The sequence below is a fragment of the Engystomops pustulosus genome, chromosome 4 (assembly GCF_040894005.1).
Source record: "Engystomops pustulosus chromosome 4, aEngPut4.maternal, whole genome shotgun sequence".
NCBI lineage: Eukaryota > Metazoa > Chordata > Amphibia > Anura > Leptodactylidae > Engystomops > Engystomops pustulosus.
Window position 1 is genome coordinate 84,349,137 of NC_092414.1, and position 24,333 is coordinate 84,373,469.

A 24,333-nucleotide genomic window follows, 5' to 3' on the forward strand; every position below is an offset into this window, starting at 1 on the left:
AAACCAAAAAGGGACTCAGTGTTAAGGGGTTAAAGGCCGTTGGCAGAGTCACCACTGGAATTTAGATTGATGCAATGTATGTGTGATGATGTTATGGGGACCACTGATCCGGCTAAAATGATGAGGCGCAGCATTGCATTAATTTAAATGCCAGCGACTTTGACCCCGGACCTGAACAGATTTTTACGTTCGGGTTTGGATGCAATAATGTGGATTCTTTCATCACTAGTTCTGATTTCCATCTTGCAAGCAAGATAAATTTTAGCTAATTAAGGTCATATTACATGGAGAAGAAGGGGGTAGCAGTAAGCCACAGCAGCAAGGTATCCAACCTCTACCTTTGAGACCACTGCAAAGTAACAGACACAGAGGAAAACACTTTTGGAAAATCAAGATTACAAGTTGCATTATGACCAAAAGCAGTGTTACCCACACTGGACTGCTGACTGCTGTAAGGTTTGTTAAAATGTTAGCTATGCTTTAAGTAGTGGCATTAATTAACATTATTTAATATTAAGTTGAATAGTGCCAATCTTACCCTTTAAAATACTCTTTTTGTGGTGAACAAGCAGGAACCTACCGCATGACATTGTAAAGTAAAGAAATATAGGCAGGGAATTTTTTCCTACAGGGCTGTTATCTTATTAATTAGATACTTGGGTTCTATTACCATATATACTAGAGTATAAGCCTAGTTTTTCAGCACAAAAAAATGTGCTGAAAACCCAAACTCTGCTTGTACTCGAGTAAAAAAAAATATAGGTTTTACCAGGTTTTTGTCTTATACTTGGGTCGGCTTATACTCGAGTATATATGGTACATGATGTCTAAAGGCAAAAACAATAAGAAGAAGCTTACAGAAACCATACAATAATACTGTTCATTTAGCAACTTTTTTATTGTTTAATTGATAGAAGATAATGTACCAACCTGCAATGCCAATAGAATACACAAATACCAGGGCGGTTTATCATCAATTGAATAAATTAAATCTGTAGCTGGCCTCTTATTTTCTGTATAAATGGGATCCGTTATATTCCGATTTCTTCTTTCAATGTTATTGTCACATAAGTTCTACAGAGAACAAATAAGAGACATTGATTGACTATTTACCACTTTTTGACATTAAATCCATTTGCGACATATAGTACACATCACTATGTAAATGATCTGGCATTTGTATTGAATATCAGAACGTTCAAAAGCATAGGAAAGTTTTCCAAAAGAAAATTCTGCATAATATGAGTCTGAGTTTAGCCTAAGACAATTGTATGATTTAGAAAGTACAGCTATCTATTTTCCTTCTCTCTTGTTTACTTCATGTGGTTTACATATACATACACATAACTTTTAATTTAATTCTTTAAAATTGAGTATTTGAATGCAGGTAAAATCAACAATTATGACCAGAGCAAAGTAATCTTGGAAAACTATTAACTGCCTGTAAAACATTTGTGTACTTTAAGTGCAAAGAATAGAATATTAATGGTGAGCTTAAGTAACTGAATCAAAACTATGCACAGAAAAGTATAATATATTCACCATTTAACTAAAAAAAATTATATTAATGCATTTTATGATCCAATATATGCATTATGAAGGAAAGCCCAAAAACTCTACATAGTAAGCTAAATAAAAATGAAAAACACTTGTATTTTTACAGGTTACAAATAAAATAAAATATTTGCTTATTTTACACTGTGTCCCTTGAGATGAAAGGGAAAAAAGTCAGATAGTAAAATGTAATTTCTTTTTGTTGTAACTAAATTATGGTGAAGAATTTAAGGTATCTGTTCAATGTGAGACTATAATGGTCAGGTGCTGCCATCTATTGCTGTTGTAACTTACTGCTTGTTACTGAATTACACATTCCAATTTTATATTCAATATAAACTGGATTTTAACTACAAGATTCAGGTTTGAATGTTTCATAACAATTCTAAATATACACAAATTTGAAGTTTGTAAAAATAAAAGATAAATAATGAACTATTAAATAAGGCATACCCTAGTTGAAAGAAAACTGGTGTTAATTCAAAGACAACAATATATAATTATAACAACACCAATAATAATAATTTACATAGATAGTTAGTGAACTGAAAAAAAAATTATGTACATTTTTTATAACATGGGATAAGAACAATTCTAGCAAGGATAATAACAATATACTTAGAACTAAAGCAGCAATCATAATTCCTTCCTCTTAGGACCATTTAATCATGTTGCTATAGTTGTACCTTGTAAGGACCTTGCATCCCATGACTGCTATCATAGAATGCTATCAAAATGCTTAAAGAGAACGGCCATTGAAATTAACCCACTCAAAATAAATATTTCATTTAAAGCTATGATTAAAACGCATTGCCCCTATCCCTAAATGGTTCATTTTCATGGCTGCAATGTTGAGAAATCAGTTTGTAAACTTGTAGACTAATGACACTAAGCAAGTCCAATGAGGCCCTGCATATTCACTGGTTACTGCATTGTCCTGCCTCCTTGTTCCTGATTGACAGGTCTCAGCTAGAACATGCTGCTGTATGGAACATTGAGAGAGAGCTCTGTTACATTATTGGGTACAGGGTGATGTCATCTAGAGCCTCTTAAATCTGCAACGCCTATCTCATGTATGTATCTGATCACATGAAATCACAGTATGCCTCCAAGGACTTCTACACCTCCCCATGCCTCCATGGACTTCTGCACTTCCCTATCCTCCATGGAGGCATGCTGTGATTTCACATGATATGATACATACATGAGGTAGATGTTACAGGACTTTAGATGACATCTCCTTGGTCACATGACATGAAGTGCTGAATACTTAGAAGAGGTATGGGATATGGGGAGGCATAGATGGAAGTGTCTGATTGAGCAGGACATGCTCCCTCTGTCTTATGCCAGGGAATATAACATAAAGTTGATTTAGGGGGATGTGAGGGAACCCATTTTACCTAAAAGAAGGTTGTCAGCTAATGAATAGGACTCTATGGGAACCTGTCACTAGCTGTATTTGTGAAAATGTTGTGACAGGGTCCCATTAATCCCTTAGTGACAAAGCTCATTTGTGCCTTGATGACTCAGGTCTATATTTCAAAACCAGCATGTGTCACTTTATCAGGTAATAACTTTAGAACACTTTAACTTACCTAAATGTTTTTGAGTTTGTGTTTTCACGACATTGTGTACTGCAAGTTAGTGGGTAATTTTGGTTGAAATATTTAGCATTTATTTATGAAAAAAAGGAAATTTGGTAAACATTTACAAAAAATATGCTATTTTCAAAATTCAAAATGTTCTGTTTTTCAAACTGATAGTCTTGCTATCCGAATTAGTTACTAACTAACCACATCTTAGTTTTGTGGTGGCATAATTTCATAAGTGTTCTTTTGTTTTATTACAATGCTAGAAAGATCACAAATCGAAAAGCATTCTCACAAATTTTTTTAAAAAAATTTGAATCAATTATTTTAGGGAAGCATTTTAAATCTATAGCGGTTTTAGAAGTTTAGAAGTCCCCACATATCACCCTTCAAACTATTCAAAACTGCACATAGGAAGCTTGTTAACCCTTTAAGTATTTTATAGAGCTTCAAACTAAATGAAGATTTTATCATCACTAATATTTATCATTAATTATTTCATTTAACCTTAAAATTTACCCACATAAACTGAATGTATAAAGCAGAAAATGCCTCTCCGAATATATTGCACAGTTTCCCCACATGTGGAAGTAACCTGCTGTCTGGGCACATGGCGGGCGGGGAAGGGAAGAAGCGCCAATGAGATTTTGATAGTTTTAACTTACCGTATATACTCGAGTATAAGCCGACCCGAGTATAAGCCGAGACCCCTAATTTCAACACAAAAAACTGGGAAAACCTATTGACTCGAGTATAAGCCGAGGGTGGGAAATGCATTGGTTACAGCCTCCCAGTATATAGTCTGCCAGCCCCTGTAGCATACAGCCTGCCCAACCCCTGTAGCATACAGCCTGCCCAGCCCCTGTAGTAGGAAAAAAAATAACACTGTACTCATCTTTCCGACGTCCCCCATAGGTACTCTTTTCAGACTGTCTCAGACAGAAGAGGACCTATGGGTGATGTCAGAAAGGTGAGTTTTGTCTTTATGTTTTTAGCTGACTTGAGTTTAAGCCGAGTTAGGGTTTTTGAGCACAAATTTTGTGCTGAAAAACTAGGCTTATACTCGAGTATATAAGGTATTCTAAAAAGAAAAGAAAAACAGAAAAAAATACAAAAAATGGTGCCTTGGGCTGATTTGTGTATAGATTGTAAATAACACAAACAAGCACTGGTTTGTATGGAATGAGTGCTCCTCAAAAAAAAAAAAGTGGTGCTATATACATTATATATTTTTTTGTAATGTGGACTCTGGACAGTGACCCCTTAACTCAGCCACCAACTGTCACCTGTCTGCTTGCCTCTGTGTATACTAGGTGATATGGGACAACTAGAAGACAGTCCTTCCCTATGCCAAAGTGAGGACACAAAACAAGACTAACAAACAAGCAAACAAATCAAAGTAAGATCACAGGTCTGGGTCACAATGATGATCTTGAATTTGGCAAAAGGGATAGTCAAAAATACGAAAGCCAAGATCAGTAAACAAGAAATATCCGTAGTATAGCAAGTCAATAAAAAACAGGAAAGGAAGCTAGAAATATTACCAGTGGTAACTTTCTGTGATTAAAATCTATATGGGTGGCCAAAGTGCCTCTACCCCTGATGACTGGAGCAGAGGTCTGTTCATCACAGCAAGTTAACTGTTGCTGGACCAGAGCTGCAGAGGAACTGGGTGCGGAGCAACTAGTCTCAATACAGTCAGCAACAAAAAACACACTTCAAACTGGAACATCAAGCAAAGGAAAAACAACACATCATGAGTCGCATTCCGAGAGGACATTTTACTGTGCTTCTAAATTTTTATGTAAAGCAGATTTGCATAGTGTTTTCTAAACTTAGTGATCTCATACCTGTAATATGAAGTGTCTGTGTGACACATAAGCCATCATTAGTATATTGTTACCCATCATTATATCTCTTTTAAGTAGGTAAAAACTTTTAGAAATCCTTTACACATTCTCTAAATTTCTTTTATCAGATTTATGATAAGGGTAATTTTTTTTTTAAAAAAGTAATGTTTTGGTCTCAGAATTCTAGTATACAGGATTGGATAAATTCCCTCATTGATCTTCAAAAGCCAGCTTGAAAACAAGCTGTTTCATGGGTCCATGCCAGTTCTAGTCAACTTAGAAGGTTTTTGTGGACTCACAATTAAAAGATTATCTTAAGGAACCTCGGACCTTGCATCCATCAATTGATTTTTACATAGGTATGGAGCTGGAAACAGATTTCTCTGTACACAGTTTGGTAACCTGCCTGTAATATAATAGCTCATCTCAAATTCCTTATGTTAAATGGGTATTTAATACAATATTATTTATAAATTAAAGGTTATGTAAATTGTCAGTTGTTTATCTAGAACCAATTTCTCTTTTAATCTTTCTCTCAACATTGCAGAAGCAAAGGGCTGCAGTCAAAAAGATTTCCCCTTACTCTACCCACTACTGATATAAACAGAATGGGGCCCATTTACTAAGGGTCCGCGGACCGCGATTTTGTCAGGTTTCCCGAATATTTCCTTTTTGCGCCAAATTGCCCGGGTTTTTGCCGCACGTGATCGGATTGTGGTGCATCGGCACCAGCTTGCATGCAACACAAATCGGGGGGCATGCCGTGGGACAACCCAACTGATACGGACAAACCGTGGAATTTAAAAACGTAATTGTGTTGCAAGATCAAGCGTGGAAGCGACACATGCAGGAAATTGGATGCAGTACCTTAGTGAATCGCGGCATACCCAAATCCTCGTCAGACAACACATAGCAGGGATCGCGACGGGATGAGTAAGTAAATGTGCCCCAATGTGTAGACTTCAAGTGATTGCACTTAACAAATAGCATAGAGCATTCTAATTCTAACTTAGAAACTGCTATACCATTCACGTGGTTACAAGTGGTGCACCGCAAGGTTCAGTGCCATACCCACTATTATTTAACTTATTTTTTAATTATTTAGAAAACAGGATTAATAATACTGGGTCTATTTTTGCAGATGACACCAATCTTTGCAGTATAGTGCAGTCTATGTAGGATGTAAGCTGCAAGCTTGTTTGGATACAAGTTTGGGCATTCACTTGGTTGTTTAATGTGCATAAATATAGAAACTAATAACATCTATGTAACATATGTTCTGCAAGGGACACTGCTTAAAGTAAAAACCTGTTGAAAACATAAGTTAACTACTTAGGGCATATCATTAGTGCAGAAGGAATCAGACAAGACACTGAAAAGATTTCAGTGGTAAGTATTGGCCCACTCCAACTACAATCATGAAGGTCATAAGTTTCTTTGGATTTCCTGGATATTGTAGGAGGTTGAAACCTGATTTTGCTCAAAAAGCTGGGCACTTATAAGATTTTCTTAAAAGATATCCCAAATAGGAAATCAAAAGAAAGATTCCCATGGACTGGGCTGAAGAACAAGAAATATCATTTCAACTGATACAACCACCAATCTTGGGTTATCCTGACTATAACCAGCCTTTTTGTCTAAAAACTGATGCCAGTAAATAAGGGTTTTTTAGCTATCTTGTCCCAGGTCCAAGAACAAAAAGAGAGAGTGATAGGCTATGCCAGTTAAGACCTCAAGGGGGCAAATCTGTCAGAATACATTGATCTCCAATTCCAAATATTAGCTAATCTTTCAGAATATCTTGACCTTAAATTTTTGGAGAAAGAAATGTTTTCTTTCTGTCTTAATGGTCCGCTGGTATTCATTGATTAAGATGTTACACATGAAACATATTTTATTGAAGCGGTCTGTGAGTTCCTTAGATTTACTCTGGAAATCTTTAACCCTTTCACGACCCGTGACGTAATAGCACGTCACGGGTCGGCCGCGGGTGCATGGAGAGGGCTCACGCGCTGAGCCCTCTCCATAGCCGGTAAGTCTTTGCTGCATATTGCAGCAAAGGCTTACCGGTAACACCCGCGATCGGTGCTAGCACCGATCGCGGGTGTTTTCACCTCGATCGCCGCCGGCAATGCTGCCGGCGGCTTCAAAAGCATGGCGGCGCGTGGGCGCCGCCATCTTTTCGAGGATCGCCGCTCCCCGTGACGTCATCGGGGAGCGGCGATCCATCGCCATGGTAACCTCGGGTCTCGCGAAGACCCGAGGCTACTTCTGGTTAACCCATGCATTACAATGTGCTATCAGCACATTGTAATGTATGAGGAGTAAAATCCCCATATACTGCCATACTGTAGTATGGCAGTATATGATAGGATCGTGCAGACCCCCTAGGGTTAAAGTACCCTAAGGAGTCTGAAAAGTACTAAAAATAAAAATAAAAAAAAGTTAAAAAAAAAAAAATTATAATAAAAAACCCTAAAAACTCAAATCACCCCCCTTTCCCTAGAACTGATATAAATATAAATAAACAGTAAAAATCATAAACACATTAGGTATCGCCGCGTCCGAAAATGCCCGATCTATCAAAATATGATAACAGTTTTTCACCGCGTTTAATCCCGTAACGGAAAATCGCGCCCAAATTCGAAAATGGCACTTTTTTTGTCATTTAAAAAAATTAAAAAATTCTATAAAAAGTGATCACAAGGTCGTACAGTCCTAAAATTGATAACATTGTAAACGTCATCAAAATCCGCAAAAAACGACACCACCCACAGCTCAGTACACCAAAGTATAAAAAAGTTATTAGTGCCAGAAGATGGCAAAATCCCCAAAAAATTTTTTGTACAGGAGGTTTTAATTTTTTTAAATGTATGAAAACATTATAAAACCTATACAAATTTGGTATCCCCGTAATCGTACCGACCCAAAGAATAAAGTAGACATGTCATTTGGGGCGCACAGTGAAATCCGTAAGATCCAAGCCCACAAGAAGGCGGCACAAATGCGTTTTTTTACCAATTTCACTGCATTTGGAATTTTTTTCCCGCTTCCTAGTACACGGCATGGAATATTCAATACCATCTCTATGAAGTGCAATTTGTTACGCAGAAAATAAGCCGTCACACAGCTCTGTACATGGAAAAATAAAAAAGTTATGGATTTTTGATCATGGGGAGTAAAAAATGAAAATGAAAAAACAAAAAAGGGCCAGGTCCTGAAAGGGTTAAGACTACTTCAGTTTCTTCTCATCCTGAGATACTCACCTTCCGATATCCCCCATTTTAATGGGTCCTGGTGGCAAATTGACCAGTGGAGGAGATTATTTGCTGCAGTATCTTTTCTATATACCGAAGTCTGTCCTTTTCCGTTTTTGTTATTCTCAGATCCAGGAAAGTGTTTTTGTCTGTATTGTTGATGTGAATCTAATGCCTAATCAAAGTGATTAGTGTGTCATCAATGTAACTCAGCTATAACTGCACATGCTGGGTATCATCTACTCTCCTAAGACAACCCTATCCTCCCACTAGACAAGGTGCAGATTAGCGTATGTGGGCGCACAGGGGCTCCACATAGATGTACCTCTATGCTGGTGGTAGTATGTGCCCTTGTGTCCAGATAGTAGGTGACATTCCTCTAATTCCAAGCCACCAGGTGTGTTCAAAACTGCCATTGAACTCTAACGATGGGAGGGTTAGCACAAAAGGTTGTTATACCTTAGCTATGTAGTGGATAGCACTAATGTAGTGGATATTATTAACCCCATCCATTACTAAAACTGAGTTAGTCTTTAGTGGACCCTACATACACTATAGAAGAATGCTATCTTTGGAAACTCTGGGAGTAAAATTTTTGCTCAGCTGCAGTAATGAAACCATCACTTCTGGTCTGATCCACTATTTCTCTAAATTTATCCAGGTATTTATTCATAGGATTGTTTAACATCGACAACTTGGCCATATCCCACCCCCATATCACCTAAATTAATTTATTCTTGCCTATCCTGACTATAAAAAAATAAACTAAGCAAAGAGCCCTCTCAGTTAATGAGCACTTGATTTTAAGGAACCCACAAAAAGCATTTCTGAGAGGTTGATTGATACAGGCCTGTTCCAGAGCCAAAAGAGGTAACCTACAAGATAGAACATTTACAAATGCAAAATAAGGTTAATACTTCCCTTTCAGCAACTGCAGAAATAAACTCCTGTAGGACTAAGCATAGAGAAATCCTATCAGGAGTCACAATTTAAAAGATTTCAGGATAATGCCAACAGTCATAACAATAAAGTAGGAGCCACCCTAGTTAGGAGGATCAAACAAGTGCAGCCAAAGTCCAAAATTGCATTTTTATTAGATCCAAGAACAAAAGTTGACCAACTCAAAAAACTATTTAGCTCACCAGAAGATATTAACAACATTTTTAACACATGTACAACTCCCCAAACCCTCATACCATCAATAATAACTTCTACTCTCCCCACACCCAACAATAAATATTGAAAGGCATCGCTTCCGTTCCCAGGTCTAGATTGGTTTTCTTATAACTACTATAAAAAATACCCATAAAAATCCAACATAAAAAGACATCAAAATAATAAAGGTAAGAGGTAAAGTTTATCAAATTGAACTATTCACTAACTATGTCATATTGTCTCTGTCTGACCCCCTAGGATCATTAACCAAAATCCAAGTTACAGGGACCCTTTTGCTACTCCCAATTAGAATCCCAACATCCTACAAATATAGAATCCAAATTTCCTTATTGCTGGAGAAATATATAAATTACCTACCTTAGCAATTAAAATCTAACCCCAGTTTTGATATAACTATATCCTGCTCTTACCTTGGATTTCCTAACCTTTACAATTCCCCAAGTCCTAATTTACCTGGATCAGCATTATTTCAATTTTTAAAATGATGGCTTCACTTGAATGTCATGAGCAGGCCTGCAAAGTTTGGAGGTATCGACGTACCAGATGTTAAAAAAAATATTATATGGCAGTGGTTTGGGATCAGATCAAATGTGAGGATGTGACTCAGACAAGAGGTGGGTAGAGTTTGAACATTTTTTTATTGATGATCACAGATACATTTGAAAAAACATGTGACTCGTCTGTGCTGCTCAATCCTCAGTTCTCAACCCCCATTTTTGTGGTCTTGTACAGCTCCTCCCTCCTGCTTCTTCACAGAGCTCACAGTCTGGTGAGCTGACATCAGTGAAAGAGGGAGGGGTTGTACAGGAGCAAAAAGGTGGGGGCCAAGAACTGAGCAGTCTGCACCCATGCTCCGCTGTGTGCTGCTGCTGTCCCCGCTCCCCCAGGTCGATACTTACATCTCCCGGTTCCTGGCTCCAGTTCCTGGCTCCGGTCCCTGGCTCCGGGCTCCAGGCCGGCGGCGCTCCTGCTGTCGGATGAGCTTGCGTGCATCCCCGCTCACTAGGGCGTGCGCGCCCGACTCTCCAAGAATTTAAAGGGCCAGCGTCCTCCTTATTGCGCTGGCATTCCCGGCTCTGCTATATAGCCTGGCGACTCCCTGCATCCCCAGCCTGATCTTCAGGTCATTCTGCTGAAGAGAAAGCCTCCTGAGAGTTTCCAGATGCCTCCGTGATTCCTGAGCGTTTCCAGACACCTCCATGATTCCTGAGCATTTCCAGACGCCTCTGAATTTCCTGAGCATTTCCAGACGCCTCTGTGTTCCTGTGGTGTTCCCGTGTTCCTGTGGTGTTCCCGCGTTCCTGTGGTGTTCCTGTGTGATGGTCCTGTGGTGTTCCCGTGTTTCCGTGTGGCAGTCCTGTTATCCTGTGGTGGTCCTGTTATCCTGTGGCGGTCCTGTTATACTGTGGTGGTCCTGTTATCCTGTGGCAGTCCGGTTATCCTGTGGCGGTCTGGTTATCCTATGGCGGTCCTGTATCCCAGTGGTCTTCCGAGGTCCTGCGAGCCGCCCTTCCGAGATCCTGCCAGCCGTCCTTCCGAGGTCCTGACAGCCATCCTTCTGAGGTCCTGTCAGCCATCCTTCCAAGGTCTTGCCATCCCGAGGTCCTGCCATCCCGAGGTCCTGCCATCCCGTGGTCCTGCCATTCCGAGGTCCTGCCATTCCGAGGTTCTGCCATCCTGTGGTCCTGCTTTCCCGTGGTCCTGCTTACCTGTTGGCCTGCCTACCCGTGGTCCTGCCTAACCATGGTCCTGCCTACCCTAGTTGCACCCGTGGAGCGACCTGGTGGCTCCCCACTGCAGCAAGACCATCCCGCTTTGCGGCGGGCTCTGGCAAAGACCAGGAGTCCACTTAGACTCCGCTCCTGGGTTGCAGCTAGCATCGTTATCCCCTGCGGTGGTCCAGGGAGTCCACAGACCTTTGCCTCAGAGACTCTTCCTGGACCCCAGTGCGTGACAATGTATTTGTCTCGAGGAAGTTTGTTGGTCTCCTGCATCACTCAAAACTGATCTGGGTTGCCCATAAACAATTATAGGTTTAATATTAACCTTACAACTTGACATTCAGAAGCTCTGGAATAAAACGTTTCTTATTCAGATTATTTTTTTATAAAAGGCAAATATTGCAGTAATGTATTTTCAGGACATCTGAAGCAAACTATACATAATGCAATTAAAGCATATTTTGTAAGCATTGCTAAATGTCACTAGGTAACATAATGTCTCCTGACACCACAAATGGCAGCAAACACAGACATGAGCAGATGTGCTGCTATTTGATCCACAGATTGTTTTGTTAATTTTCTCTCTGTTTTAGATTTTTTTTAACAAGTGATAAAAAGAGTGCTTGGATTTTTGGCTATAAAAATGAGAAATTTTGAAATAAAATTTGAACCTGTCCAAAAAAGCTTATTCATTGCTGAAATGAAATAAACAGCTCTCTTACAGATGAACAAAGTATTTGGGTAAATTTCAATTCTTTACTTATTCTAAAGACTGTGGCCAACAAATATTGCTTCAGTGTCACAAACTATGAAGCTGCAATCTACCTATGAACATGTCTATAATAATTTTACATTAGTATGAAACTGTAGTGTGACAAGGACAGAAATATTAGTTGTATCCTATCTCTGAGTTTATACACAGTAGCTAGTAGTGTAGATTTGTACCATGTTAGCCATGGAGAGCAGAAGAATAGTGATACCCTTTTGAGGCTAACTGAGTATATTTGATGGTGAGCTTTTGAGAATACTTGTTCCCTTCATCAGACATGATGTTATGCATGAAATAGAAAATTCACTGTATTTTATACCCACTAGGCAGTAATCATAAAAGTATAAATAATAAAATAAACTTTAAAACAAAAGAATGATAAATACAGGAATATCTTATTTACGACAGGATGGCAATAGAAACGCTAAAAACCTGTGAGGCTAGACACAAGAGCCCTGGCTCTTTTCTGCTTGTGTCCTCCAGGTCAGAGGTAGGAGGTCATGAAGCTGACATGAATGTTAAGACCACTTTGCAAGGTGTTGAATCTCCTCATTAATTTATACTCCCATTCTTTCCTTTCCCTCTGTGTCTAAAAATGTCCCATTAAAATAGCAATCTGCAAATCTTCCACAGTGTGGTCCTCTCTGGAGAAATGTGCAGCCACTGGGAGATCTTTCCTTTCATTTTTAATATCAGATCGGTGCGAGTTCATGCACTGATGGAGTCTCTGGCCTGTTTCCCCAACATAAAGGCCTGTGGTTGGACACTGTTGACACATAATAAGGTAGACCACATTAGAAGACCTGCAGGAAAATGTCCCCTTGATCTTATGTACCTGCTGTGATTGAGGTACAGGTCCCTGGTCACCGGTGTTAATGTGCTGGTATGTTTTACACCTGCTTTACAGACAGGGTGAGGTATCATTTTCTGATGGGGGTCTCAGGGCGATGCAGACAACCAGTTTTTTCAGGTTTGGTGGTTGCCGGAAGGACAGGAGAGGAGGGACTGGAAATATTTCTTTTAGTGTTGTATCTTTATGCAGAATGCAAGTGACTGTAAGCTGTATGTGACTACTGGGGGTACCCTGGCCTCCTCTTGGGTCTCCTTATATGCGAGTAAATGGTCTCTGTTGATGGCTGCTGCTTTTCCTATTTGGTTATCAGTCATTTTGGTCTGTAGCCCAACTGGAGAACTTCAGACCTGAGCTCCAGGAGGTGTTTTTCCAGGTCTGTCTTGTCTGAACAGATGCAATTGTAGTTTGTGGCCTGGCTATATATGAAAGACTGTCTGGTATGTTTGGGGTGGAAGCTGTTATTTCTCAGGTAGGCCATTCTGTCTGTTGGTTTATGGAATATCTTTGTGTTTATGCGGCTGTCTTTAATCTATATTGTGGTATCCAGAAAGTGTATCTCCTTATCTGAATAGCTTAGTTTCAGATTGATGGTGGGGTGAAAGTTGTAGTAGCCCTCATGGAATTGAAGCAGGTCCTCCTCACCTGCAGTTCAGATGATCAGAATATCATCAATATAACGGAGGTAGATCATGGGTTATGTGGTGCATGAGGATAAGTAAGCACCTTCCAGTTCAGCCACAAAAAGATTGGCATACTGTGGTGCATACCTTGAACCTATTGATGTTCCCATACACTGTAGGTACAGATCTTCTCTAAATGTGAAATAGTTGTGGGTGAGCATAAATTGTACGAGTTCTATGATCAGTTCTGTTGGGAAGTTGTTCTTCTCCATGTGTGCCTGACATGCTGCTATTGCATCTTTATGTTAGTGCATAGAGATTCCACATCCAGTAATTAAAATGTCAGTAGTGTCCAGGATGTAGCTAGGAGTACCTCTGACCAGGGGTTTAAGGAGATTTTCCACCCAACCTGAGATACTTTCCGTCAAGGTGCCAATGCCAGAAATAATAGGCCTTCCTGGATCCCCATCTTTGTGAATCTTGGGGAGCATATAGAAATAGCCTGGCCTGGCATCCTCTGGGATGATAAGGTTGACCTTGTGTTGCATCTCAGTTGAAAACTTCTTGGTCATATCAATTAATTGATTCTTGTAGGCCTCTGTGGGATCACTTTCAAGTTTACTATAATGAATAGGGTACAGTACTAATACACCCTGGCTTACCATCGGGTTGCTAGTTTATGGACATTCCTTTATTTATACAGCGCACACAGATTACGTAGAGCTTGCCAAATCAGTTCTTACCCCTTTTAGTTAATACAATATAAATAATACCTCATTACCCTCTAAAAATCTAATTGTACTAAAACTAACTTGGTGCACCATATCACATGATGTCATATCTGTAAGATTTTTTTAAGATGCACCAAAGAGGCACAAAAGGTAAGGAGTCTAATAGTCTGCCTATGAGTGTATAATACACTGCAATCTAGAAATATTGCAGTTTATAATTCAAGCAAGCAAATAATCACAAACATGTTCAATAAAAATAAAACCTTTAGTAAAAAATAAAAAATTAAATCCAATCTTCTTATACCAACCACAGTTTTTATTTAAAAAAATTGTTTTAAATTACTCGTAAAGAAAGCAGACAAAATCATCTCTTGTAACGATGATGAATGACGTAAAAAAATTTTTTCTAGAAAACATTGCAAGTCTTTCAAAGACTTAAAAGACACAGTGGATTTTGACATTAGAAGCTAACATCCCTAAGGGTGCAACTAAATGGAGCGGCTAGGATGTGGTTGTGATGCGGCTGAAATGTGACTGCAATGCAGCTGGCAGCATCAGTTAAGTAATTGTGACCATAATTTATAACACAATGATTATTTAGTAATAGTTTTATGTTAAAAATACATGAAACTGTTAATAAACAATAATTTTATTATGAATTATGGTCACAATTACTTAAGTGATGCAGCTGGCTGAATCACAGCCACGTTGGCAGATGCTTTTGTTTAGTTGCACCCTAAAGGGTTTAACATTATACAATATTTAATTATTTATATGTTATCTATGGAATTCCTTTACATTATTGTTTAGTTGGTTTTAATCACGTGTCAAACTACAACAGAAATAGTCTTCACTCAAGTGCATGATCTAATCAACAAGTCAAGAAGTAAAGGACTGAAAAAACTTATCATCTATTGCTCTCCCTGTACAGCTGTTGTGATTTTAAACACTGATTAAGAAAAAGAGCTTTAGTGATGCAAGTTTACTCTTGCACCTGGATTTCTACATTTCTACACTTTTATAGTTAAACATAAAGCACATGTTAATATGGTAAGACATGATACATCCATAAGTGTGTTTTTATCGAAGCATTCATTTAAAGTATGTGCTTACCTATCTATCGAATATTGTCCAACTTTCCTTGACTTACAATGACTTACCTTATTCAGATTGTGCTCTTTCATTTCCATACTATTTAATGCATTCTCAGTATCAGAAATCATCTTGGAGCTGTTGAGGACAATATTCCACAAGCAATATTCATCTGTAAAATCTGGCATTCATATTTAAATGTTTAGTTATCTTGGATGTGGCGTCACATTCTTAATTATTTACAAAGTGTTTTTTTTACTTAACATAATTGTTTTTGCTGAATGGGGTTACTGTTCAAGCTAATGTTTATCTCAGTTGATGTCCTAGACCCTGTCCAGCTAGAATTAATAATTATACTGCTTCTGTTGTACTGTACTTTGAAGAACCTAGTCAAAATCTAGTTGCCTGATGTGTCCTTTTTGTATTCTTAAGCTTTGGTTTGAGAGAGTCCCTAGTAAGTGGTGCATTGTTATTTGGATTTATGAAAAAATCCCTTTATTTGACTACACCTGAAATAGCTGTATGTTCATAGAACATAGAACATATACAGATATTTACTCATAAAAAGTTTCAATTAGCTTCCGTAAAAAACTTTACGATTAGTGTTGAGGGGAGCCCCCCCCCCCCTCTTCCCCTGCCCTTAATATTAGCACCATTAAAATCCAAGTGACCATGTATACCAATACTACCTTCTGGCGATGCAGGATGCAGCCATTTTGGGGAGGATCATCACTCCCTGACCCTGGCACACTTGCTTGCAACTTTGTCAGCGGAATTCAAACATTTAATAGTTGAGACCTGAACAGATTTTTACATTTTTAACAGGTCGAGTAAACACTATTTGAGTAACAATGCAAACATTTTAGTATGCTATGTCTTTCGCAAATTAACCTCAAATAATCGTTTGCTTCCAAGATAATAAATATATAAAAATAAAACAAGGCTAGGATTAAACACACTGACCTAAAACATAAACAAGACATAAATAAACAGGTACAGCAAAAACTTACAGAGAATAATATTATCTATACACCGTTCTTCTTCTCCTTCACAGCTGTAGAAAATGTTTATGCTTTATCCTGTCACTCTTTATGCCCCTCTATTCGTAGAACATTTAGCCAATAGTTATTGGCTGAGTTACTAACTGAACAGGTTTGTAATGATAAGTTCAGCATGTACCTTATAACTGCCTGACATTTCTTCCCCACCTCTTAAGAAGTATTTTTTCATTTAAAAATAGACATTTTCAGAAATTACTACTAAAAATGTCAAAGGATTAGTTTTACAACCCAAACCAGTTTTTCCTGAGGTTCTACACTCAGGAATGAGTTTTAGTGCCCATGCAAGACTCAAGTATCCTATAGGTTTCTTTAAAAATTAAGCAATAATGATTTAGGAGTCAATGGGGGACATGTATATTTTTTCTGCTGGTTTTTGTCTTTCTTTTGTCGTTTTTGTGACTTTTCACTTTGGCATTTGCTGTCATTTTCCAAGTACGCCTTGGTCTGCACCTTGTGCAGTGCTTTATGTATCTTTATTTTCCAGATGTTCCATGCAACTTTTCACTTATGTATAAATTGTTTTGTTTACTTTTGCAACTTTGTAGGTGCAAATCTGCACCTGGTCCAGGGCGGGTGCAAAGGAAGGATTTTCTTTCGTGGACCCTGTTTTAACATGGTAAATTGGAATTATTTCACACGCTTAAATGTTTAAAATTTTCATATAAACCTGTTGAGCATTGAAAGGTTGGGCCGCTTTTTAAAAAATGTATTTATAAATTTTTACATTCACATTTTGTTGAAATTTATTGGTTTCTTCTAAGGGTGAGGTCACACTTGGCGTTAACATATACATTTTCAAACGCATCACAACAGATGAGAAGAGCAGATTTTCCTAATTACATTGCTTTCAACATGGTGTTTACAAAACAGATGCTTTAACGCAATGTTAGCAGATACATCAACACTGTGTTAACACATGTGTTTGTTAACACTGCGAACATTAATGTTAACATTTTTTGACACATGCATTTTGTAAATGCAATGTTGGCAGCAATGTAAATAGGCACATCTCTTCTGCTCAGCTGTTGTGATGCTTTTGAAAACACATGTGTTAACACCATGTTTGACCATGTTAGATGTTCGTCATCTCCCTGGGATGTGACTATAGTTCTTAAAAATGCAGGTCACAGCCTCAAATCCAAAATTTATAGCAGTGTCCACTCCTCCATATACTCCCCCCCCCACACACACAGCTTGTGTCCATATGTATTTGATAAATTTGCAACAAAAAGTCTCCAAAAAAAGCCAGAAGTTGCATCTGCCAGTATAGGAAAAACTAAACATGTAAAAAGTTCATCTGGCACTACCCAGATATGTATGTTCTTTCCTGCTCTTCTGTTCTACAAACATAGGCTGCAGCAGCTGCTGCTGAAAGCAGCAGCCTATCACTGGTCTTCGTATCTATGTGTTCTGCCCGTGGAAGCGGAGCCGCATGCTGGCCAGATCCTATGGATTGCACACAGTGGACAGGAGTCCTTGCATCATAGAGAAATATGATACAAGTACTCCCTGGCGCCGTCCAAACTGCAGCGCTGACAGTGTAACAGTTGTCACAGTGCCTGGAATGCAGTTCAGCCAACAGACAGGGTGTATTTGCATTATATTTCTGTATGATGCAAGGGTCCTGTCTGTTACACAGTCTGTGGAATCTGACAGCACACCGATCCATTTCCACAGGCAGAACATTGCTGCTGGCCTAGTTGTTAAAGCACAGAGATCACAGTACAGGGGACAGGAGCATTGTAGTGATATATGGTTCAGAAAGTTCCTTCTTCTCCACAATACAGCATTGCATGGTGTGTGATTCATGACGAAAGTATTATGTATTTATTTTTTTGCTTCCTTCCATACCAGTGCCTATACGCAATTACTTTTTCCAAGGCAATATCATTAACACATCATGGCCCATACATTTTACATTTTCCTGTTGGTGTAATTGTATGAGGTTTTTTTTTATTTTTTTAACAGGGCTACTGTGATATCTATCTATCTACCTACCATGAAGTGCAATGTATTTCCAACATTTTCAGGTTACCTGAGATTCTTCATTAAACCGTTCTACACTTCAGCACTACTGGCTAATGTATTAATGTAAAGTAACATACTAATTAATATATGTGTACTAATGGCTCACTTAGACTGTGCAATAAACATAGAGGGTTTTTTAACTTTCAGGAATAAGAAATTTATTAAGTTAGAAAAAAATGCATCCAGGAAATAAGTGGCCAACCAAAATGGTAATAAGCAGAGTTCATGTAAGGGAAGAGTCCTTATCATTGTCAGAAATACCCTCTCTTATTGGTGTTTTAGGCCACAGTTTACCACAGTTGTTCTTCCTCTTCAAATAAATTCATTTTGTCGCCCAGTAAGTTGTGCTTATGTACACAAAACTGTAGAAGTAAAGGGGTTGTCTGGATTGGACAATCACTTTTTGTTTGCAGTACTTCTTGATACATTGATTATAAGGAATCATATCATCTAGGAGTTGTTTGTTAACCAAGTCTTCAAATTCTCTCCAGCACCACAACAGGAGACATAAAAGGAGAAGATTTATCAATCTACTTGGGTCATAATTCTGACACAATTCACTGCAAAAACAGTTTACTATTAGAGATGAGCGAACACACTCGTCCAAGCTTCATGCGTACTCGTAACTGCTCGTTGCTCGGACGAATACTTTGCCAGCTCGAGAAAATGGCATCTCCCGCCGTTTTGGTTTTTGGCAGCCAGAAACAGAGCCAATTACAAGCCAGGAGAGTCTGCACTCCACGCAGCATGACGTGGTACCCTTACACGTCAATAGCAGTGGTTGGCTGGCCTGATCAGGTGACCCTGGAATAGACTAGCCCCTGCCCGCGCTGCTCGCATCATTCTCTGTCTGGATGCCGTTAGGGAGAGAGCTGCTGCTGCTGCAGGGATAGCGTTAGGGTGTTAAATTAGCTTACTGTTAGGCAGGAGTGAGTCTACAAGAACCCAACAGCCCTTGTTAGGGCTAGAATAGCGTTATATATTTTTTGTTTTGTTTGTTTGTGGCTGGCCTTGCTGGCACTAGTAGTGCAGCTAGTACCATATTGTGACGAATTTGCAGGGAGACTTGCGAATGTTATATTTAGCTCTTAGTGACACACATATCCATCTCAAACACCTAAGTGGGACAATTTATTAGGAGTTTGATTGAATTAGGCACAGTCTGACGATTTTTTTTTTTACTTTAATTTTTTTTCAAAACTACAAGTCATCACAGGTTGTGTGCTGTCAGTGTAGGTTAGAAACTAGCCATACAAGAATCCAACAGGCCATCTTAGGGCTGCAATAGCGTTATATATTTTATTTTATTTTATTTGCTTGTGGCTGGCCTTGCTGGCACTAGTAGTGCAGCTAGTACCATATTGTGACACACATATCCATCTCAAATACCTAAGTGGGACAATTTATTAGGGGTTTGATTGAATTAGGCACAGTTTGATGATTTTTTTTTCTTTCAAAACTTAAAGTGACTTAAAATCCAGTTGTGTGCTGTCAGTGTAGGTTAGAAACTAGACAATTTGTTTGATTGAATTAGGCACAGTCTGCTTTTTCTTTTTTATTTTACTTTTATTTTTTTTTATAACTCAAAGTCATCAGGCACAGCACAAAATCTAGTTGTGTGCTGTCAGTGTAGGCTAGAAACTAGCCAAAGCAATAGGATAGCATCGTTTTGTTAAAAAAACAATAACACAAAAAAACATAAAAAACCACCAAAAAAACAAAAACCATTTACAGTTTACACTTTAATTTTAAAAATGTTGAACCCGAGGACTAGGGGTAGAGGACGAGGGCGTGGGCGTCCAACTACTGCAGATGTCAGAGGCTGTGGTCCTGGGCAGGGTGAGACACCACCTGCTGATGAGGGAGTAGGGGGACGCCGCAGAGCTACACTCCCTAGGTTCATGTCTCAAGTTACTGGGATTCGTGGTAGAGCACTGTTGAGGCCAGAACAATGCAAACAGGTGATGTCGTGGATTGCGGACAATGCTTCTAGCCATTTGTCCACCATTCAGTCTTCCACGCAGTCCACCCATTTCACCAAAATCAGCACTCCTCCAGCTCCTCCACCTCAGCCTCCTTCCCCACAGTCTGCCCCCTCCCAGCAAAATTTGGCATTTGAACCGGCATACTCTGAGGAACTGCTTTCTGGAACCTTCCCACAGTCACAAACCACTTGTCCGGTTGCTGCTGAGCAATTTTCCGATGCCCAGGTTTTCCACCGGTCGCAGTCTGTGGGTGATGATGACCTTCTTGACGTAGTGGAAGAAGTATGTAAAGAGGTGCCGGACGATGAGGAGACACGGTTGTCAGACAGTGGTGAAGTTGTTGTTAGGGCAGGAAGTCCGAGGGGGGAGCAGACTGAGGGATCGGAGGATGATGAGGTGACAGACCCAAGCTGGGTTGATAGGCCGGGTGAACACAGTGCTTCTGAGACGGAGGCGAGTCCTCGACGAGAACAGGTTGGAAGAGGCAGTGGTGGGGCCAGACGGAGAGGCAGGGCCAGAGCTGGTGCATCAGCGCCAAATGTTTCACGTAGTGAAGCTCCCGTGGCGAGGGCTAGATTTTCGGAAGTCTGGAGGTTCTTTAAAGAAACACTGGATGACCGACAGACTGTGGTGTGCAACCTGTGCCCCACCAGGATCAGTAGGGCTTCCACCACTACCAGCTTAACCACCACCAGTATGCGCAGGCATATGAATGCTAAACACCCCACTCAATGGAACCAAGGCCGTTCACCTCCGGCCGGGCACACCACTGCTCCTTCCCCTGTGTCACCTGCTGCCTCTGCTAGTCAGCCCCCTGCCCAGGACCCCGGCCCAAACACCTCCCATGCAAAAACCACACCTTCGCCTCCACGATCCTCCACAGCATCCACCAATGTCTCCATGCGCAGCGTTCAGCTCTCCATACCCCAGACGCTGGAGCACAAGAGGAAGTACAGTGCAACCCACCCACACGCCCAAGCCCTCAACGTCCACATCTCCAAACTGCTTAGCCTGGAGATGCTGCCCTATAGGCTGGTAGAGACCGAGGCCTTTCGCAACCTCATGGCGGCGGCCGCCCCTCGGTATTCGGTCCCCAGCCGCCACTACTTTTCCCGATGTGCCGTCCCAGCCCTGCACCAGCACGTGTCAGACAACATCATCCGTGCCCTGACCAACGCCGTTTCTGACAAGGTCCACCTGACCACGGACACGCTGCCGACGCCGAGGATTGCGGGGCCTACCTCGGTCCAGGTCTCTCAAGCCTACTATGACTCCTTCTCCTCCCACCCCTCCTCCACCTCCTCCTCCGAATTACCATCCGTGGGCATGGTGCCATTAGTCGGTAGCTCTAGGCACAGTAACAGTGCCGTCACTAAGCGACAGCAGGCGGTGCTCAAACTGCTGAGCCTAGGCGATAAAAGGCACACCGCCCAAGAGCTATTACAGGGCATCATGCCGCAGACTGATCTGTGGTTGGCACCGCTGAACCTGAAGCCAGGCATGGTCGTTTGTGACAATGGCCGTAACCTGGTGGCGGCTCTGCAACTCGGCAGACTGACACATGTGCCATGCCTGGCCCATATGTTAAATCTCATAGTTCAGCTGTTCCATAAGACATACCCCAATCTGTCGGATTTGCTCACGAAGGTGCGCCGCATCTGTGCGTATTTCAGGAAGTCCAGCACAGATGCTGCCACTCTCAGGGCAGCGCAGCGCCGCCTCCAACTGCCCGCTCACCGACTGTTGTGCGACGTGCCCACGAGGTGGAATTCAACATTAACCATGTTATCCAGAGTTTACCAGCAGTGCAGAGCGATTGTAGACTGCCAGATGTCAACTTCCACCAGAACTGGTAGTCAGGTCAGTCAGATTCCTCAAGTCTACAATGAGGAGTGGACGTGGATGTCTGATATCTGTCAGGTGCTGAGTAACTTTGAGGAGTCAACACAGATGGTCAGTGGCGATGCCGCCATCATCAGCCTCACCATCCCGCTGCTTGGCCTGTTGAAAAACTCTCTGGTCAGTTGAGCTTCTTGCTCACCTCCATTGGTTCCTCTCTGCCGCTTTAACCAGGCAAAATACTGATACATACAGTGCTACACGTTATCCTCGCCAAAAGGAATTTTTTTAATTAGTTTGAAGCCTGAGTCCATTTGGGGTATGTCGCCATGCCACTCTCTAGCCTGCCACTGCTGCCAATGCATGCTGTCTTCTATAGTGTCAGGGTCAATTATTGGATGTTTTAGATGCTATCTAGCCTCATTCGGTCACTCTGTCATGGCCATGCTGTTGCCCATAATTTGGGCATAATGGTGCGATTAAGCAGCCTCAGAGGCATCCATGCATGCTGCCCCTATGTTTCCTGTCCATTTTCGTGGTGTTTCCATCATTTTCTGAGGTTTCAAGGTGTTTGGCCAAGCTTCCCTGTGCAGAGCCTTAGTCCCCTTGAAAAATGCTCGAGTCTCCCATTGACTTCAATGGGGTTCGTTATTCGAGATGAGCACTCGAGCATCGGGAAAAGTTTGTCTCAAATAACGAGCACCCGAGCATTTTAGTGCTCGCTCATCTCTATTTACTATGTCTTGCAACATGTTTGGATACTTCTACAGCTAGTACAACAAAGGGTTGTGGGATCCCAATAAAAAGCCTGTGCACCACAATTTAGCACAGTAAATGACCAATCAACCGATGGCACAAAGTATGAAGTGTCATTCCTAAACAACCAGAAATTTAACAGCTCTGCACTGGTCTAATACTTTGATATATCTCCCCTAATGAGTGTACCCTGAGTAAGGCTGCATTCACACGGACATGTATTTCTCCAGTCCTGTATCTACAGGCTGTATTTCTGTATAAATACGTGACGTTTTTCATCCGTATGCAGCACGTATTTAACCCGTATTTTATACATGCCCATAGACTTTTAGGGCATACAGAACTGAAATACGGGAGAAAATAGGACATGCTCTATATTTTTATACGGCCAGTATACGGTCCGTACACTCCAGTGTCAAAAACGGCAATATAAATGGTTGGACGTATTGTCCATTGAAATGAATGTGGCCGTATGTAACCCGTAAAAAAACGGTTCGTATACGGCCGTTTTTATACGTCCGTGTGAATGTAGCCTAAGAGATATTTTTAAATGTTGGCCCTCAGCTGTAGCTATAATGTAAACTAAGGCAAATCTTATACCCTGAACATCTGTTCCATCATCTATTTTCTGTTAAGTGTGTCATGTAGATATAGCAGTTTGTTAACCCTTTAATTGTTTTACAGGGGTTAAAACAAAATCGGATACAATTTTGAAAGTAAACTTTTTTGCCTAAATTAATGTGTTTTTCAAAAAATGTACAAATTCTCAGTGGATAAAATACCAAAACGCTCCACAAAATTTGATACCCAATCCCTCCCGTGTATAACAATACCCCATATGTGGTTGTAACCTGCTGTATGGGCACACGCTAGGGCATCGAAGGGAGCTGCGCCATTCAGAACAGATTATGCATTGTCACTTTTTATTGGCTATACAATCTTAATTTTTTTGGCAATTTGGACATATAAGGGCTTATTTTTTGCGACATGAGATGCACTTTACAAATAATTCATTTTCTTGGGTCATTAGCTAATTGATGAGGTTTTATTAACTCTTGAATGTATGGGTGAAAAGAAAATTGTCAATTTTGGTTTACATTTTTTTCGTATTTTTTGGGGGTCGTACACCGTTCACTAAACATACTATATTATCTTTATTCTATAGGTGATTACGATTATGGTGATACCTCATTTATACAGTTTTTCATTTATTTTTACAATTTTACTGGATAAAAACTAATATAGAGGAAATCTCATTTGTTTTTGCATCGCCATCTTTTCGGAGATGTAACTTTAACCCCTTCCCGACATTTGACGTACTATTACTGCATGGCGGGAGGTGCGTTCCCGCAAAATGCGGTAATAGTACGTCATGCTTCTGGCGCCAACTCCAGAACGGAGCCCGCGCCAGAAGCTGCGGGTGTCGGCTATATATTATAGCCGACACCCGCC

General features: G+C 40.4%; 1 protein-coding gene across 1 annotated transcript in view; it reads right to left on the bottom strand.

The window, feature by feature from the left end:
* LOC140128461 (solute carrier family 23 member 1-like) overlaps positions 1 to 15,400 on the bottom strand; it is a 148,595-nt gene extending 133,195 nt beyond the window's left edge. Inside the window, exons 1-2 of the mRNA XM_072150168.1 lie at positions 15,281 to 15,400; positions 931 to 1,074 (exon numbers count right to left, since the gene is read on the bottom strand). Coding sequence (XP_072006269.1) covers positions 931 to 1,074; positions 15,281 to 15,400 — 264 coding nt within the window. The remainder of the gene's footprint in view (positions 1 to 930; positions 1,075 to 15,280) is intronic.
* Positions 15,401 to 24,333: the final 8,933 nt, after the last annotated feature.